Raw genomic sequence first — 17,917 nt, 5'->3', positions numbered from 1 at the left:
GATGTGAGAAGGAGATGGAGTGAGTATTTTGAAGGTTTGTTGAATGTGTTTGATGATAGAGTGGCAGATATAGGGTGTTTTGGTCGAGGTGGTGTGCAAAGTGAGAGGGTTAGGGAAAATGATTTGGTAAACAGAGAAGAGGTAGTGAAAGCTTTGCGGAAGATGAAAGCCGGCAAGGCAGCAGGTTTGGATGGTATTGCAGTGGAATTTATTAAAAAAGGGGGTGACTGTATTGTTGACTGGTTGGTAAGGTTATTTAATGTATGTATGACTCATGGTGAGGTGCCTGAGGATTGGCGGAATGCGTGCATAGTGCCATTGTACAAAGGCAAAGGGGATAAGAGTGAGTGCTCAAATTACAGAGGTATAAGTTTGTTGAGTATTCCTGGTAAATCAAATGGGAGGGTATTGATTGAGAGGGTGAAGGCATGTACAGAGCATCAGATTGGGGAAGAGCAGTGTGGTTTCAGAAGTGGTAGAGGATGTGTGGATCAGGGGTTTGCTTTGAAGAATGTATGTGAGAAATACTTAGAAAAGCAAATGGATTTGTATGTAGCATTTATGGATCTGGAGAAGGCATATGATAGAGTTGATAGAGATGCTCTGTGGAAGGTATTAAGAATATATGGTGTGGGAGGAAAGTTGTTAGAAGCAGTGAAAAGTTTTTATCGAGGATGTAAGGCATGTGTACGTGTAGGAAGAGAGGAAAGTGATTGGTTCTCAGTGAATGTAGGTTTGCGGCAGGGTTGTGTGATGTCTCCATGGTTGTTTAATTTGTTTATGGATGGGGTTGTTAGGGAGGTAAATGCAAGAGTTTTGGAAAGAGGGGCAAGTATGAAGTCTGTTGGGGATGAGAGAGCTTGGGAAGTGAGTCAGTTGTTGTTCGCTGATGATACAGCGCTGGTGGCTGATTCATGTGAGAAACTGCAGAAGCTGGTGACTGAGTTTGGTAAAGTGTGTGGAAGAAGAAAGTTAAGAGTAAATGTGAATAAGAGCAAGGTTATTAGGTACAGTAGGGTTGAGGGTCAAGTCAATTGGGAGGTGAGTTTGAATGGAGAAAAACTGGAGGAAGTGAAGTGTTTTAGATATCTGGGAGTGGATCTGGCAGCAGATGGAACCATGGAAGCGGAAGTGGATCATAGGGTGGGGGAGGGGGCGAAAATTCTGGGGGCCTTGAAGAATGTGTGGAAGTCGAGAACATTATCTCGGAAAGCAAAAATGGGTATGTTTGAAGGAATAGTGGTTCCAACAATGTTGTATGGTTGCGAGGCGTGGGCTATGGATAGAGTTGTGCCCAGGAGGATGGATGTGCTGGAAAAGAGATGTTTGAGGACAATGTGTGGTGTGAGGTGGTTTGATCGAGTGAGTAACGTAAGGGTAAGAGAGATGTGTGGAAATAAAAAGAGCGTGGTTGAGAGAGCAGAAGAGGGTGTTTTGAAGTGGTTTGGGCACATGGAGAGGATGAGTGAGGAAAGATTGACCAAGAGGATATATGTGTCGGAGGTGGAGGGAACAAGGAGAAGAGGGAGACCAAATTGGAGGTGGAAAGATGGAGTGAAAAAGATTTTGTGTGATCGGGGCCTGAACATGCAGGAGGGTGAAAGGAGGGCAAGGAATAGAGTGAATTGGAGCAATGTGGTATACCGGGGTTGACATGCTGTCAGTGGATTGAATCAAGGCATGTGAAGCGTCTGGGGTAAACCATGGAAAGCTGTGTAGGTATGTATATTTGCGTGTGTGGACGTATGTATATACATGTGTATGGGGGGGGTTGGGCCATTTCTTTCATCTGTTTCCTTGCGCTACCTCGCAAACGCGGGAGACAGCGACAAAGTATAATAAAAAAAAAATATATATATATATATATATATTATCCCTGGGGATAGGGGATTAAGAATACTTCCCACGTATTCCCTGCGTGTCGTAGAAGGCGACTAAAAGGGGAGGGAGCGGGGGGGCTGGAAATCCTCCCCTCTCGTTTTTTTTTTAATTTTCCAAAAGAAGGAACAGAGGGGGCCAGGTGAGGATATTCCGAAAAAGGCCCAGTCCTCTGTTCTTAACGCTACCTCGCTAATGCGGGAAATGGCGAATAGTTTGAAAAAAAAAAAAAAAAAAAAAAAAAAATATATATATATATATATATATATATATATATATATATATATATATTTTCTTTTCTTTCACACTATTCGCTATGTCCCGCATTAGCGAGGTAGCGTTAAGAACAGAGGACTGAGCCTTTGAGGGAATATCCTTACCTGGCCCCCTTCTCTGTTCCTTCTTTTGGAAAATAAAAATAAAAAAAACGAGAGGGGAGGATTTCCAGCCCCCCGCTCCCATATATATATATATATATATATATATATATATATGGGGTAAACCATGGAAAGTTGTGTGGGGCCTGGATGTGGAAAGGAAGATGTGGTTTCGGGCATTATTGTATGACAGCTACAGACTGAGTGTGAACGAATGGGGCCTTTGTTGTCTTTTCCTAGCGCTACCTCGCACACATGAGGGGTAGGGGGATGGTATTCCAAGTGTGGCGAGGTGGCGATGGGAATGAATAAAGGCAGACAGTGTGAATTGTGTGCATGGGTGTATGTGTGTGTGTCTGTCTGTGTATATATATGTGTACATTGAGATGTATAGGTATGTATATTTGCGTGTGTGGACGTGTATGTATATACATGTGTATGGTGGTGGGTTGGGCCATTTCTTTTGTCTGTTTCCTTGCGCTACCTCGCAAATGCGGGAGACAGCGACAAAGCAAAATAAATAAATAATAAATAAATATATATATGACTATGTTTGCATATATATAAGTTGAAATGTATAGGTATGTATATGTACATGTGTTAACTTCTATGTTTATACATGTGTATGCAGGTGGGTTGGACCATACTACTTCCTTGCACTACTTCGCTAACGCGGGAGACAGCGACAAAGTATAATAAATAAAATATAATGTCCAAGGTTATGACAGGTGTCATTACTGCGTTGACTTGGTTCAATTTTTGGTTCTCTTTAAAGTGCCATAATCTAGACAGGGTGTAAAGGCCACTTTTCCAGGTGTAGATCTCTTGTTCATATGATCTATTATCATACCCCTCGATGTTAATGCAGAACATAGGATTCTGCAGCTCTTCTTGTGCACTTTCATGTTATCCTTTTACAATTATGTCAAGTTCCTTCTTCCTGGTGCTAATATAGTAAATTTGTTTAAGTTTGTTTTTATCTTCCAATCCTTTTCAAATCTGTTTAGTCTATTTTTATCTTCCAATCCTTTTCAAATCTGTTTATTCTAGTTGCCTCTGGCTGCACTTAACGAGTATGTTCTGGGAGTGAGTTGTTCAAGACTACTATTTGAGAGGTATTGTTTGCACAGATGTCCATGCTCATGGTACCAAACTGGTGAAGGAATGTCAGCTAAGTTATAAATAGCGTTGTTGATAGGATGCTACCATGGGTAACCCGTTTAATACAGGGAATCTGTGTGAAGTTACAGAGGTGATGATTTCTGTTGTGCATTGGTCTGGAAAGTTACAAAGAAGTCTTTCTGTGATCTCAGGCTTGCCTAATTGTAGTAATCTATATTGTATACTATTTATCCACACTTGGTCAAAGGCTTTGTATAACTATAATCAATTCCTTGTCCTCTGGAGATAGCAATTTTTTCAGCCACAGTCACAATTGCTGAGATGGTACTTCTGCCCCTTTGGAAGCCATCTGATTAGGGTTATAGAGGTTATTGTTTTCAAGGTGTCCTCTTCAACTTATGTTCATAATTCTTTCTAAAAGTTTACCTGGGACCTCTAGGAGGGATATTGGGCCACAGGACTTTAGATCTGTTTCTGGCATCACTGGTTTGGTGTCATTGTTACTCTGGCCTCTTTGAACCTTCAGGGTAAGTATCCTGTGCTTAGCATACCACTGTAGGTTTTGAGAAGGCATTTAAGTCCTTTTGGAGGTAGCATGCTGCTCTTCCAAATCACTGCCCATATCCAAATCACTGTTCAGTACACTTTCTTCTTTCACTCCATTTGGTTTTGCAAAATCTTTACTTTCACTCTGTTTCCTTTCAAACACCAATACTTTACTTTTACTTCAAAAAACTCATTCAAACATCCCTACCTTACCTAAAACCCCCTTGCTCCTCACTCATTCTGCATTTAGTCACCTCCATCACCCTACCCATCAACATTCTTGCATACACTTTTTCTGGTATACTTCCAGACATATTCTCCTATAACTGCTATATACATCCTTAGCATCTTTTTCTTTGAATAAAGGAACAATGATGGCTTTCACCCAGACACAACCTTCTGTTTCCATGTTGAATTACATATAAGATGTATCCAAACCCCCGCACTTTCTCCTCTATACCTCAGCATTTCAGCCACAATCCCATCCACTCCAGGTGCTTCCATACCATCTGCCTCATTATTGCACTTTTTACATTCCTTTTTGTAACAGGCCCTTGCACTTGCATCTTCTTCCTTCCATCCTCCATTCCCATGCATGCAACAAGTGCTGCCTCACCTCCCACATTCATCAGTTCTTCAAAATACTCTTTCCATATTCCTCTCACTTCCTCCTTTGATTCAGCAACTCCCCTTCTTTCCTTCTCACATTAATGTTTCCATTCTAACATCCACCTCTTACCTTTATCACCTCCTTCCAGTACAATTTCTAATTTTCCCTACACTTTTCTCTCAACTTGCTTCCAAAATCTGAATGTACTCTTTCTTTCCTTTCTTCTATCAGCTTCTGAACATTCTGCTCATACATCTTGTATTCTTCCCTCCTCCTCCTCTGCTGAACTTCCACTGGTCCACTCCAATCAAGTAACCTACCAAATGCCTTTTTCTTCTCTTTCACAACATTTCTAATCTCTTCTGTCTGCCATGCATTACCCTTTTTATTCCTATCACATGAATTTGTAACCAACTAGTAATTCTACATCCTTTAATAGGTTTTCTCAAAACATCTTAAACACCTTGCTCACACCTGATTGCATCCCTATATTCACTGCACTCCTATCTAAACTTTAGATCACCCTCCTTTCATATTCCTTCCTGCATTTTCTCTGATTCATCTTCTCACTTGCCAACACTTTTATCTTTATATCCTTCCTTACACCAAACCTCCACTTCTCCCTGATCCTCACCCCTACAAGAACTGAAAAATGGTTAGAGACTCCAAAGAATCCTCTCACAACTTTGCCATCTACCGCGTCCTTTCTCACACTCTCATCCACTGCTAAAGTGTCAATCAAAGCCTTCTACTCTTCCATCATTTTTCATCGATGTATACCTGTGAAGCATCTTGTACTGAAATATGGTGTTTGCAAAAACAAACCCCTTTCAGCAAAGATACCCACAAGATAACATCCATTCTCATTTACTCCAGGCACTCCACATATATTGAATACCTTGCCAATTTCATCACATCCCACTTTTGCATTCATATCATCCATTACAACCATATTCCTCTCATTCTCAAAACTGTTTATACAGTCATGAGGATCTTTCATGTAAGAATTTAACAATTATAAAAGTAATCAGGCAGACTATGGAGAGAAAATTTGAGAAACATTTTTATAAAAAATATCAAATATCAATGTGGGTATTAATCTACAAGGAATGATAAAAAACTATGGTACTAACATGTGGCAATGTGTATAGGCTGCCAGCCAGACTTTGCATCCTTGCAGTGAACATCAACACCAGCATTCAGTAGCACTTGCACTAACTCCACATTTCCTGCAAAAGACAGAAGTTACAGATCATCCTTACCGTGAAAGCTAATTGAAGATTAAAAGACAGCAGACAAACTGGCAATCTTCTGAATCTGGGGCTATGAAAAGGAAGTAAACTATAACCTCACTATTTTTGGGCTTCAATAATCTGAATTTCAGATTTCAAATGAATCTGCAAAGATAAAAATGCCAAGTAACCTCCTGATAAAGTGTCTGACTTTCCATTAAATTGAGCTTAAAAAGACTTATATTGCAATCCATGTGTGATGTGTCTACCCATGTCAGTGACCTACAGAGCTACATAGGTCAAACCTAATTCTAAATAGTAGGCAAGCTGCAGTGAAAAGTAGCAGTCTGTGCAGTTTCGTTGTGCTTCTGAACTTGATACCTAGTTTTTGAGCTGAAATGCAAGCAGAATGGCATAAAAAGAAAACATGGCACTAGTTCACCAATAAAAAGTTTAAGAGTATGAGGTAAACAGAAAGTGATAAAAAAAATTAAAGCAAGGTACACTGACTTAACCTCTTTCCATTCACCTAAAGTTTTTAAACCTTATTACACAATGCTTTTACTGCTTTTACCCTCACAGAATTAAAAATACACTAAAGAAGTAAATTTACCCTTGAAATATTCACAAGCCCCTACACCACCAAAATCATGGACACCAGAAGACATGTTGCAGCCATGAATGCTTATATGTTAATTTTCTAGCTTTTGCAGTATATTGATGCCAGTTATAGACACATCTATAAAGTTATTTCATGTATATGAAAGGAGAAATAATATATTTGTGGCTAAGGTGGCAACATCTACACAAACTGTGCAATACTCTCATGCCAGGATAGCTGAGTGTGATTGTCTTTACTTGTAAAGGCATTCTGCACCCATACCCTCCCACAACTTAGTCCTGAAATTGTGGTGGGAAACATCTATCTGTTCATAAATGTTTGGATACGCAGGTCAAACTGCATGAATTTACTCCGAGATATCAAAGCATTAAACAGCATCCATATCTAAATGACTGAAATGTATGTGCATTACATTGAATTCTTCCCTAGAAATGAGTCATGTTAAACAAAGATGCCATTTGCATTAAAAAATTGCTGAACTTAATGGTAATAACTTTGTGTAGTGCACTGCCTGTACCAGAAATGTAGATTTCGAAGGTTGAAAAGCCTTTTCTCTCCAAGACAGTCTTTCTCTAACATGAAAAATTTTTCCAGGATACTTCTAAGAAAATCAGGGTTAGGACCTTCCTACCCACATTGATTCTAATGGGAATGAATTGGTATTCCTCATTCCTTAGTAACCCCTTATTAACAGTTAAGAAGCTCACTAATTTCATGCCCAACTTCAGCCAATCAGCAAACTGCAAGCATCAACCCACAAGTGGTGACAGTATGTACAGAGAAAAGGCTTTTTGAAAAAGATAGGGAATGGCTTAGCACAGTAAGGGCAACACAAAAAAAAAAATGCTCATGAAACACCACATTGGAGAGAAAACAATTTAACTTTAAAAACATTTCTCTCCTATCTGGTCTGCTCCACAAACATTATAGCATACCTACATGAAACAGTTATCCGTGGGGATAGGGGAGAAAGAATACTTCCCACGTATTCCCTGCGTGTCGTAGATGGCGACTAAAAGGGGAGGAAGTGGGGGGCTGGAAATCCTCCCCTCTTGTTTTTAATCTTCCAAAAGAAGGAACAGAGGAGGAGGCCAAGTGAGGATTTCCCTCAAAGGCTCAGTCCTCCGTCCTTAACGATACCTCGCTAATGCGGGAGATGGCGATTAGTACGAAAAAAATGAAACAGCGTTTGGAGAAAAACTTTCCGATGAGAAGACTAAACCCAAAAGCTAAAATGAATACCTTCAGTGATGATTTGGAGGTACACTGAAATCTGTCTAACCTGGAGGTTAGCTTAGACATTTTGGTAAACCCAGAATGTCGAAGCTAACACACCATTTGATGAGGGTGAGTGCCAATAACCCCTCTCCTTGATTTCCTTCATCAAAAAGTTTCTGAAGAGGTTAAGCTATGGTAAAGGCCATATTTCTTACATCATGTGCTCTAGCACAGAGACCAGGCTATAGTAGGCCCAAAGGTGTTGATGGATGCGAGGCATGGGCTACAGATAAAAATGTATAGAAAAGGGTAGATGTGATGAAAATGAAATGTCTGATGACAAAATGTGGTGTGAGGAGGGTTGATCGTGACAGTAATGATAAGAGAGGTGTATGGTAATACAAAAAGTAAGGTTGACAGAGCTGAAAAGGATGCACTGAAATGCTTTGGGCATTTGTGGGCAGTGAGTGGGAGAGGTTGACAAAGAGAATATATGTGTCAGAAATGGGAGGGACTAGGAGAAGGGGGAAACCAATTTGAAGATGTAAGGATGGAATAAATAAGATTTTGAGTGCTCAGAGCCTGAACATGCATGAAAGTGAAAGGCACACATGAAATAGAGTGACTTGGAGGAATATGGTGAACAGGAGGTGACATGTTCTCAATGGACTGAACAAGAGCATATGATGTAGATGGGGGAATCATGAAAAGGTCTGAAGGGCCTGTTTCTGGATAGGGGGGCTGATGTTTCCATAAATTATAGAAAATAGTTAGAGAATGGAAGTGCACAAATGAGACCTTTGCTTCATCACTTCCTAGCACCCTCTCACAATACTTGAAAGCTGTTTCCTGCATTAGTGAGGTAGAGCCAGGAAACAGACAAAAGAAGACCCATTCACTCACATACACATATATGCATATACATGTATATATGCCCCCACCCCTCCTTGTAATTAAATTCCTAAAAGGGGAAACAAAGAAAGGAGTCATGCGGGGAGTGCTCATCCTCCTCAAAGGCTCAGATTAGGGCGTCTAAATGTGTGTGGATGTAACCAAGATGAGAAAAAAAGGAGAGATAGGTAGTTTGTTTGAGGAAAGGAACCTGCATATTTTGGCTCTGAGTGAAACGAAGCTCAAGGGGAAAGGGGAAGAGTGGTTTGGGAATGTCTTGGGAGTAAAGTCATGGGTTGGTGAGAGGACAAGAGCAAAGGAAGGAGTAGCACTACCCCTGAAGCAAGAGTTGTGGGAATATGTGAAAGAGCATAAGAAAGTAAACTCCAGATTGATCTGGGTAAAACTGAAAATGGATGGAGAGAGATGGGTGATTATTGGTGCCTATGCACTTGGTCATGAGAAGAAAGATCATGAGAGGCAAGTGTTTTGGGAGCAGTTGAGTGAGTGTGTTAGCAGCTTTGATGCACGAGACCAGGTTATAGTGATAAGCGATTTGAACGCAGAGGTGAGTAATGTGGCAGTTGAGGGCATAATTGATGTACATGGGGTGTTCAGTGTTGTAAATGGAAATGGTGAAGAGCTTGTGGATTTATGTGCTGAAAAAGGACTGGCAATTGGAAATACCTGGTTCAAAAAGAGAGATATACATAAGTATACGTACATGGCTGATTCATGTGAGAAACTACAGAAGCTGGTGACTGAGTTTGGTAAAGTGTGTGAAAGAAGAAAGTTAAGAGTAAATGTGAATAAGAGCAAGGTTATTAGGTACAGTAGGGTTGAGGGTCAAGTCAATTGGGAGGTGAGTTTGAATGGAGAAAAACTGGAGGAAGTGAAGTGTTTTAGATATCTGGGAGTGGATCTGGCAGCGGATGGAACCATGGAAGCGGAAGTGGATCATAGGGTTGGGGGAGGGGGCGAAAATTCTGGGAGCTTTGAAGAATGTGTGGAAGTCGAGAACATTATCTCGGAGAGCAAAAATGGGTATGTTTGAAGGAATAGTGGTTCCAACAATGTTGTATGGTTGCGAGGCGTGGACTATGGATAGAGTTGTGCGCAGGAGGATGAATGTGCTGGAAATGAGATGTTTGAGGACAATGTGTGGTGTGAGGTGGTTTGATCGAGTAAGTAACGTAAGGGTAAGAGAGACGTGTGGAAATAAAAACAGCGTGGTTGAGAGACCAGAGGAGGGTGTTTTGAAATGGTTTGGTCACATGGAGAGAATGAGTGAGGAAAGATTGACCAAGAGGATATATGTGTCGGAGGTGGAGGGAACAAGGAGAAGAGGGAGACCAAATTGGAGGTGGAAAGATGGAGTGAAAAAGATTTTGTGTGATCGGGGCCTGAACATGCAGGAGGGTGAAAGGAGGGCAAGGAATAGAGTGAGTTGGAGCGATGTGGTATACCGGGGTTGACGTGCTGTCAGTGGATTGAATCAGGGCATGTGAAGCGTCTGGGGTAAACCATGGAAAGCTGTGTAGGTATGTATATTTGCGTGTGTGGACGTATGTATATACATGTGTATGGGGGTGGGTTGGGCCATTTCTTTCGTCTGTTTCCTTGCGCTACCTCGCAAACGCGGGAGACAGCGGCAAAAAAAAAAAAAAAAAAAAAACGTACATGAGTAGGAGAGATGACCAGAGGGCGTCATTAGATTGAGTGATATTTGATAGGCGTGTGAAAGAGAGACTTTTGGATGTTAATGTACTGTGAGGGGCAACTGGAGGGATGTATGATCATTATCTTGTGGAGGCGAAATTGAAGATTTACAGATTTACAGAGGTTTTCAGAAAAGAAGAGAGAATGCTGGGGAAAAGAGAGTGGTGAGAGTAAGTGAGCTTGGAAAGGAGACTTATGTGAGGAAGTACCAGGAGACATCGAGTGCAGAATGGCAAAAGGTGAGAGCAAGTGAGGTAAGGGGAATGGGGGAGGAATGGGAAATATCTGGGGAAGCAGTGATGGCTTACACAAAAGATGCATGTGGCATGAGAAAGGTGGGAGGTGGGCAGATTAGGAAGGGTAGTGAGTGGTAGGATGAAGAAGTAAGATTGTTAGTGAAAGAGAAGAGATGGGCGTTTGGACAATTTTTGCTGGGAAGTAGTGCAAATGACGGAGTTGTATAAAAGAAAGTGGCAGGAGGTCAAGAGAAAGGTGCAAGAGGTGAAAAAGAGGGCAAATGAGAGTTGGCAGGAGAGCGTATCATTAAATTTTAGGGAGAATAAAAAGATGTTTTGGAAGGTGGTAAATAAAGTGCATAAGACAAGAGAACAAAAGGGAACACCAGTGGAGGGGGCAAATGGTGAGGAAATAAAAAGTAGTGATGAAGTGAGTATTTTGAAGGTTTGTTGAATGTGTTTGATGATAGAGTGGCATATAAAGGGTGTTTATGTTGCGGTGGTGTACAAAGTGAGAGGGTCAGGGAGAATGGTTTGGTAAACAGAGAAGAGGTAGTGAAAGCTTTGCAGAAGATGAAAGCCTGCAAAGCACCAGGTTTGGATGGTATTGCAGTGGCATTTATCAAAAAAGGGGGTGACTGTGTTGTTGATTGGTTGGTAAGGATATTCAATGTATGGATCATGGTAAAGTGCCTGAAGATTGGCAGAATGCATGCATAGTGCCATTGTACAAAGGCAAAGGGGATAAAGGTGAGTGTTCAAATTACAGAGGCATAAGTTTGTTGAGTATTCCTGGTAAGTTATATGGAAGGGTGTTGATTGAGAGGGTAAAGGCATCTACAGAGCATCAGATTGGGGAAAAGCAGTGTGGTTTTGGAAGTGGTACAGGATGTGTGGATCAGGTGTTTGCTTTCAAGAACATATGTGATAAATACTTAGAACAGATGGATTTGTATGTAGCATTTATGGATCTGGAGAGGGCATATAATAGGGTTGATAGAGATGGTTTTAAGATGTATATAGAGATGGTTTTAAGAGTATATGGTGTGGGAGGTAAGTCACTAGAAGCAGTGAAAAGTTTCTACCAAGGATGTAAGGCATGTGTACTAGTAGGTAGAGAGGAAAGTGATTGGTTCCCAGTGAATGTCGGTTTGTGGCAGGGGTGCGTGATGGTTCCATGGTTGTTTTATTTGTTTATGAATGGGGTGGTTAGGGAGGCGAAAGCAAGAGTTTTGGAGAGAGGCAAGTATGCAGTCTGTTGTGGATGAGAGGGCTTGGGAAGTGAGTCAGTTGTTGTTCGCTGATGATACAGCACTGGTGGCTGATTCAGGTGAGAAACTGAAGAAGTTGGTGACTGACTTTGGTAAAGTGTGTGAGAGAAGAAAGTTGAGAGTAAATATGAATAAGAGCTGGGTTATTAGGTTCAGTAGGGTTGAGGGACAAGTCAATTGGGAGGTAAGTTTAAATGGCGAGAAACTGGAGGGGAGGAAGAAGTGTTTTAGATATCTGGGAGTGGACTTGGCAGCGGATGGAATCATGGAAGCAGAAGGGGCAAAGGTTCTGGGAGCGTTGAAGAATGTGTGTAAGGCGAGAACGTTATCTCGGAGAGCAAAAATGGGTATGTTTGAAGGAATAGGGGTTCCAATAATGTTATATGGTTGTGAGGCATGGGCTATAGATAGGGACGTGCAGAGGAGGGTGGATGTGTTGGAAATGAAATGTTTGACGACAATATGGGGTGTGAGGTGGTTTGATTGAGTAACGTAAGGGTAAGAGAGGTGTGTGGTAATAAAAAAAAGTGTGGTTGAGAGAGCAGAAGTGTGTTGAAATGGTTTGGACACATGGAGAGAATAAATGAGGAAAGGTTGACAAACAGGATATATGTGTCCGAGGTGGAGGGAAGAAGGTGAAGCAGAAGACCAAGTTAGAGGTGAAAGGATGGAGTGAAAAATATTTTAGCAATCAGGGCCTGAACATACAGGAGGGTGAAAAGTGAGCATGGAATAGAGTGAATTGGAACAATGTGGTATACCAGGGTCAACATGCTGTCAATGGACTGAACCAGGGCATGTAAAGCATCTGGGGTAAACCATTCCCAGCACCACCCTGCCCTACAGGAAATAGATAGCACTAGGAAACAAATGAAAGAAGGCCACATCAGCCCACACTCTGTCTCTAGCTGTCATGTGGAATACACTGAAACCACAGATCCCTATCCATATCCAGGCCCCACAGACCTTTCCATGGTTTACACCACACATTTCACTTGCCCTGGTTCAGTTCACTGGCAGCATGTCGACCCCAGTACATAACAATTCACTCTATTCCTTGCACACCTCTCTCCCTGCTGCATGTTCAGGCCCCAAGTGCTCAAAGCCTCTTTCACTCCATCCTTCCAACTCCAATTTGGCCTCCCACTTTTCCTTGTTCCCTCAACCTCTGACAAAAATATCCTCTTTGAAAACCTTTCCTCATTCATTCTCTCCATATATCTGATCCATCTCAACACACACTCTTCTACTCTCTTACAACCAAACATTTTATTACCATACATCTCTCTTACCCTTTTGTTAATTACTTGATCAAACCATCTCACACCACATATTGTCCACAAACATTTAATTTCCAACACATTTACCCTCTTCTACACAACCCTATCTATAGCCCATGCCTTGAAACCATATAATATTGTTGGAACTACTAGTCCTTCAAACATACCCAATCTTACTCTCCGAGATAACATTCTCTCTTTCCACACGTTCTTCATCACTCCCAGAACACACACACACACACACACACACACACACACACACACACACACACACACACACACACAACACAACACAACACACACACAACACAACACACACACCACACACACACACATACACACACACACATGCACACATACACACCGGCTATAACTCACTTCTGCTTCCGTGGTTCCATTCACAGAAATGTCCACTCCCAAATATGCAAAACACTTCAATTCCTCCAATTTTTTCTATTCATACGTACATCCCTTGTTGAACCTAATGAGCTTGCTTTTATTCACATTTACTCTCAACTTTCTCCTTTCATACACTCTTCCAGACTCAGTCACCATCTTCTGCAGTTTCTCACTTGAATCAGCACCAGTAGTGTAACATCGGTGAACAACAACTTACTTCCCAGGCCCTCTCATCCCCAACAAACTGCATACTTGCCCCTCCCTCCAAAACTCTTGGACTTACCTCCCTAACCACCCAATCCATAAACAAAGTAAACAACCATGGTGACATGACACATCCTTGCCACAGACTGACTTTCACTGGAAACCAATCACTCTCATCTCTTCCTGGTCATACACACACCTTACACCCTCGATAAAATTTCTCACTGCTTCTAGTAGCTTACCTCCCACACCATATATTCTTAAGACCTTCCACAAAGCATCTTTATCAACCCTATCATATGCCTTCCATAGATTCATAAATGACACATACAAATCCATCTGTTTTTTTCAAGTATTTCTCACGCATTTTCCAAGGCATATACCTGACCCACACACCCACTACCACTTCTGAAACTACACTACTCCTCCCAAATCTGATGCTCTGTACATGCCTTCACCCTCTCAATCAATATCCTCCCATATAGTTTCCCTGGTACACTCAACAAACTTATACCTCTGTAGTTTGAACACTAAACTTTATACCCTTTGCCTTTATACAATGGCACTATAAATGCATTCTTTCAATCCTCAAGCACTTCATCATGATCCATACAACTACTGAATATCCTTAGCAACCAATTAAAAACACAGTCACCCCCTTTCTTATCAAATTTAAGCAATAACATCCAATCCCACCACTTTGCTGGATTAAATCGTTTTTTATGCAAGGTTTTCGACACACTCTCCCTGACTCTTTCACTTCACATACCAGCGCAACCTAAACACCCTACACCTGCCATTCTATCATAAAACACATTTAACCCGCGGATGCATGACATATCCACTCTACATCACTGCATGACAAGGGTAAATCTGACCCTATCCAATATCTTTCAATAAAACTTCTGAAGGAATAATATAAACTAAGTGTATTAGATACAACTACATACATGACATCTGATAACTGATGCAAAAACTAAAATTTGAAGCAAAATAATACAGATTTTATGAAAAACTTGTCTCCACAAAATCAATATGAAACTCTATTGTGAAGTCTACTTCACCACATGATTAAGATGTTAGAAAATAATGTTCAGGGGATACAAATTCACAATACAGCTTGTACTTTGCTCTAGTTTTTCTATTCTTATTCCCTGGGCACAATGAGCATCTAGAACATTTCTTTAAAGAAACAGATGCAGTAATTCGGTCTTGTCCCGAAATGCATCAAGCAGCATCAGCATTCCTGGCTTCCCTGTACTTGTGACTCAAAGCCAAGCTCAGTTCAGAAAGAAAAAGTCATCTCCCATGGCTCTTGCCTCTTTGATGATCCAGAAACATGCATGTGTACAGAAAAAATGCACTGTATCATACCAGATCAATCAAGTTACACCAAATGGGAACATGCCATCTCTCACTTTTGTATTTGACATTGCACTTACCAACTCTCTCATCTTCACAGTCAACACCTCCTTTAGGTATATTATAATACAGTATCACTTCCGGTTTCTTTTTGTTACAATCACTCAATTTCTTATTTTTGTGCTGGCACAACATTAAAAACATTCTTATTTTTCTTGGCCATTTATGACACTATTTGTATCCCTTCTTCACAATAAGGCAAAAGCACTTTCAAACAATTTCTTCTGCTTTACCTCCCACAGTTCCTTCTGCACTTCCATTCTGTTACCACGGATAGTTCCTACTAACAACATTTTTTTGTGATGCATGCTCTCTAGCTAATTCTAAGCTGATGAAAAAACAGTCACACATGACATTTCTTCCCATTCCATGCAAGCGAATTGTGAGCTTTAGTACTTCATGCATGCCTAGTTCATGTGTTCTCTCTTCATCTTTACCTGTATGAATTTCAGTATTTGATACATAATGTGTTAGCATCCACCAGAACCCAAAATCTAAGACATAATTTGGCAGGTTTTTGATGGCATGTACTGTATGTACCTACAATTGCTCATCAACGGCAACACACTCACTATGTTGGTATCATCACTGAGAATTTTCTACAGATCAATCTAACAACATGCGAACAACAGCAAGTTTATCCCTAGACAGTCTACTGTTTCGTGTAGCCGGGTTATCAAAATGTAATGCTCTGCGAATCTCTTCAAATCTGTAAATTGTCATGGTTTTGGAAAATATTAGAGGGCCAAATGAGAGATTAAAGAACTGCCTCATCACTTGATTTTTGCTTCAGTAAATTCCTCTTAGAACACAGAAGCCTAAATAATCATCAAGTGTCAATAGTTTCCAGTCACTGTTCATCTGTTTTTCTTGCCTGTTTCATTTATAATAATAGTCATCATACTGTTGTCGAAGATAACATCAAAACCAATTTATCTATTGAGTACATAAATGTTTTGTTTATTACAGCATTTCTCATGAAATATTATAGTCCTGCATCATTTCAACAACTATATATTTTGTACCATTCATATTTAGAAGATTTTTTTTTTTTTTTTTTTTTTTTTTTTTTACTTTGTCGCTGTCTCCCGCGTTTGCGAGGTAGCGCAAGGAAACAGACGAAAGAAATGGCCCAACCCCCCCCCATACACATGTATATACATACGTCCACACACGCAAATATACATACCTACACAGCTTTCCATGGTTTACCCCAGACGCTTCACATGCCTTGATTCAATCCACTGACAGCACGTCAACCCCGGTATACCACATCGCTCCAATTCACTCTATTCCTTGCCCTCCTTTCACCCTCCTGCATGTTCAGGCCCCGATCACACAAAATCTTTTTCACTCCATCTTTCCACCTCCAATTTGGTCTCCCTCTTCTCCTTGCTCCCTCCACCTCCGACACATATATCCTCTTGGTCAATCTTTCTTCACTCATCCTCTCCATGTGCCCAAACCACTTCCAAACACCCTCTTCTGCTCTCAACCACGCTCTCTTTATTTCCACACATCTCTCTTACCCTTACGTTACTCACTCGATCAAACCACCTCACACCACACATTGTCCTCAAACATCTCATTTCCAGCACATCCATCCTCCTGCGCACAACTCTATCCATAGCCCACGCCTCGCAACCATACAACATTGTTGGAACCACTATTCCTTCAAACATACCCATTTTTGCTTTCCGAGATAATGTTCTCGACTTCCACACATTCTTCAAGGCCCCCAGAATTTTCGCCCCCTCCCCCACCCTATGATCACTTCCGCTTCCATGGTTCCATCCGCTGCCAGATCCACTCCAAGATATCTAAAACACTTCACTTCCTCCAGTTTTTCTCCATTCAAACTTACCTCCCAATTGACTTGACCCTCAACCCTACTGTACCTAATAACCTTGCTCTTATTCACATTTACTCTTAACTTTCTTCTTCCACACACTTTACCAAACTCAGTCACCAGCTCATATATTTCAAATAAATAACTTGGAGTCAATTAAACCCTAGTCATGCACTGATGGTGAATTAGTCAATAACATGCTGAATCAAGTCTGTTGAGAGTTACAAAGGCATTCACTAAAAGAGAACAATAAATTATGATAAAGTCACAAGGTGCGAATCTGTTTCAAGTACCCATATGAAAAATGCTGAACATTTTGGCAATGCTGGGGTCAATATGATCCCGTTATGCATCCACAAGTTGCCTCCTTCAAAATAATCACTCCATCTCCTCCACATTCCATCACTACCTACAATCACTTCCCCTTTTACTCCCTTCACTGACATCCCCATTTGTTCTCTTGTCTTTCGCATATTATTTATCTCCTTTCAAAACATATTTTTTTTTATTCTCCCTAAAGTTTAGTGATACTCTCTCACAACTCTCATTTGCTCTCTTTTTCAACCCCTGTATCTTCCTCTTGACTTTCTACTGCTTTCTCATAATCTCCCAATCACTTGCACTCCTCTCCTTCTTTCTAAGTACCACTCAAACTCCTCTCATTTCTCCTTCACTTGCAACTCTACTTCATCCCACCACTACTGAACGAATATGAACAGACATAAGTACACTCATGGGCAAGTGGGGTTTCAGTTAACAAGCACTCCTGGATTACATATCGATTTATAGGTAAGCAAAAGAGGAAATGATGGATGTGAATGTGCAAATAAGAGCATCTGGGTGGGCTGTCTGATCATATCTAAATAAAAGGTGTGAAACTTATTCATGGCTTTAAGAAAAGAGAAAATGACATAGATGGGAAGGAAATGTTAAAAATGAGTAAGCTATGAAAAGAGACTTGTGAGCAAAGATTGCAAGAGCAATTTATAGAACAGTATTAGGTATGAGTTAACAAAACAAAGGGAGTGGATGAGAAGTAGT

General features: G+C 40.8%; 1 protein-coding gene across 1 annotated transcript in view; it reads right to left on the bottom strand.

Moving 5' to 3' along the window:
- Window positions 1-17,917, bottom strand: part of LOC139751370 (uncharacterized) — a 298,963-nt gene that overhangs the window by 158,714 nt on the left and 122,332 nt on the right. Inside the window, exon 4 of the mRNA XM_071666735.1 lies at window positions 5,667-5,762. Within this exon, the coding sequence (XP_071522836.1) occupies window positions 5,667-5,762 (96 nt within the window). The remainder of the gene's footprint in view (window positions 1-5,666; window positions 5,763-17,917) is intronic.

Source organism: Panulirus ornatus, chromosome 11 (genome assembly GCF_036320965.1).
Source record: "Panulirus ornatus isolate Po-2019 chromosome 11, ASM3632096v1, whole genome shotgun sequence".
Classification (NCBI taxonomy): domain Eukaryota; kingdom Metazoa; phylum Arthropoda; class Malacostraca; order Decapoda; family Palinuridae; genus Panulirus; species Panulirus ornatus.
The sequence above is the reverse complement of the archived record's forward strand: the minus strand, read 5'-3'. Positions and strand labels throughout refer to the sequence as shown.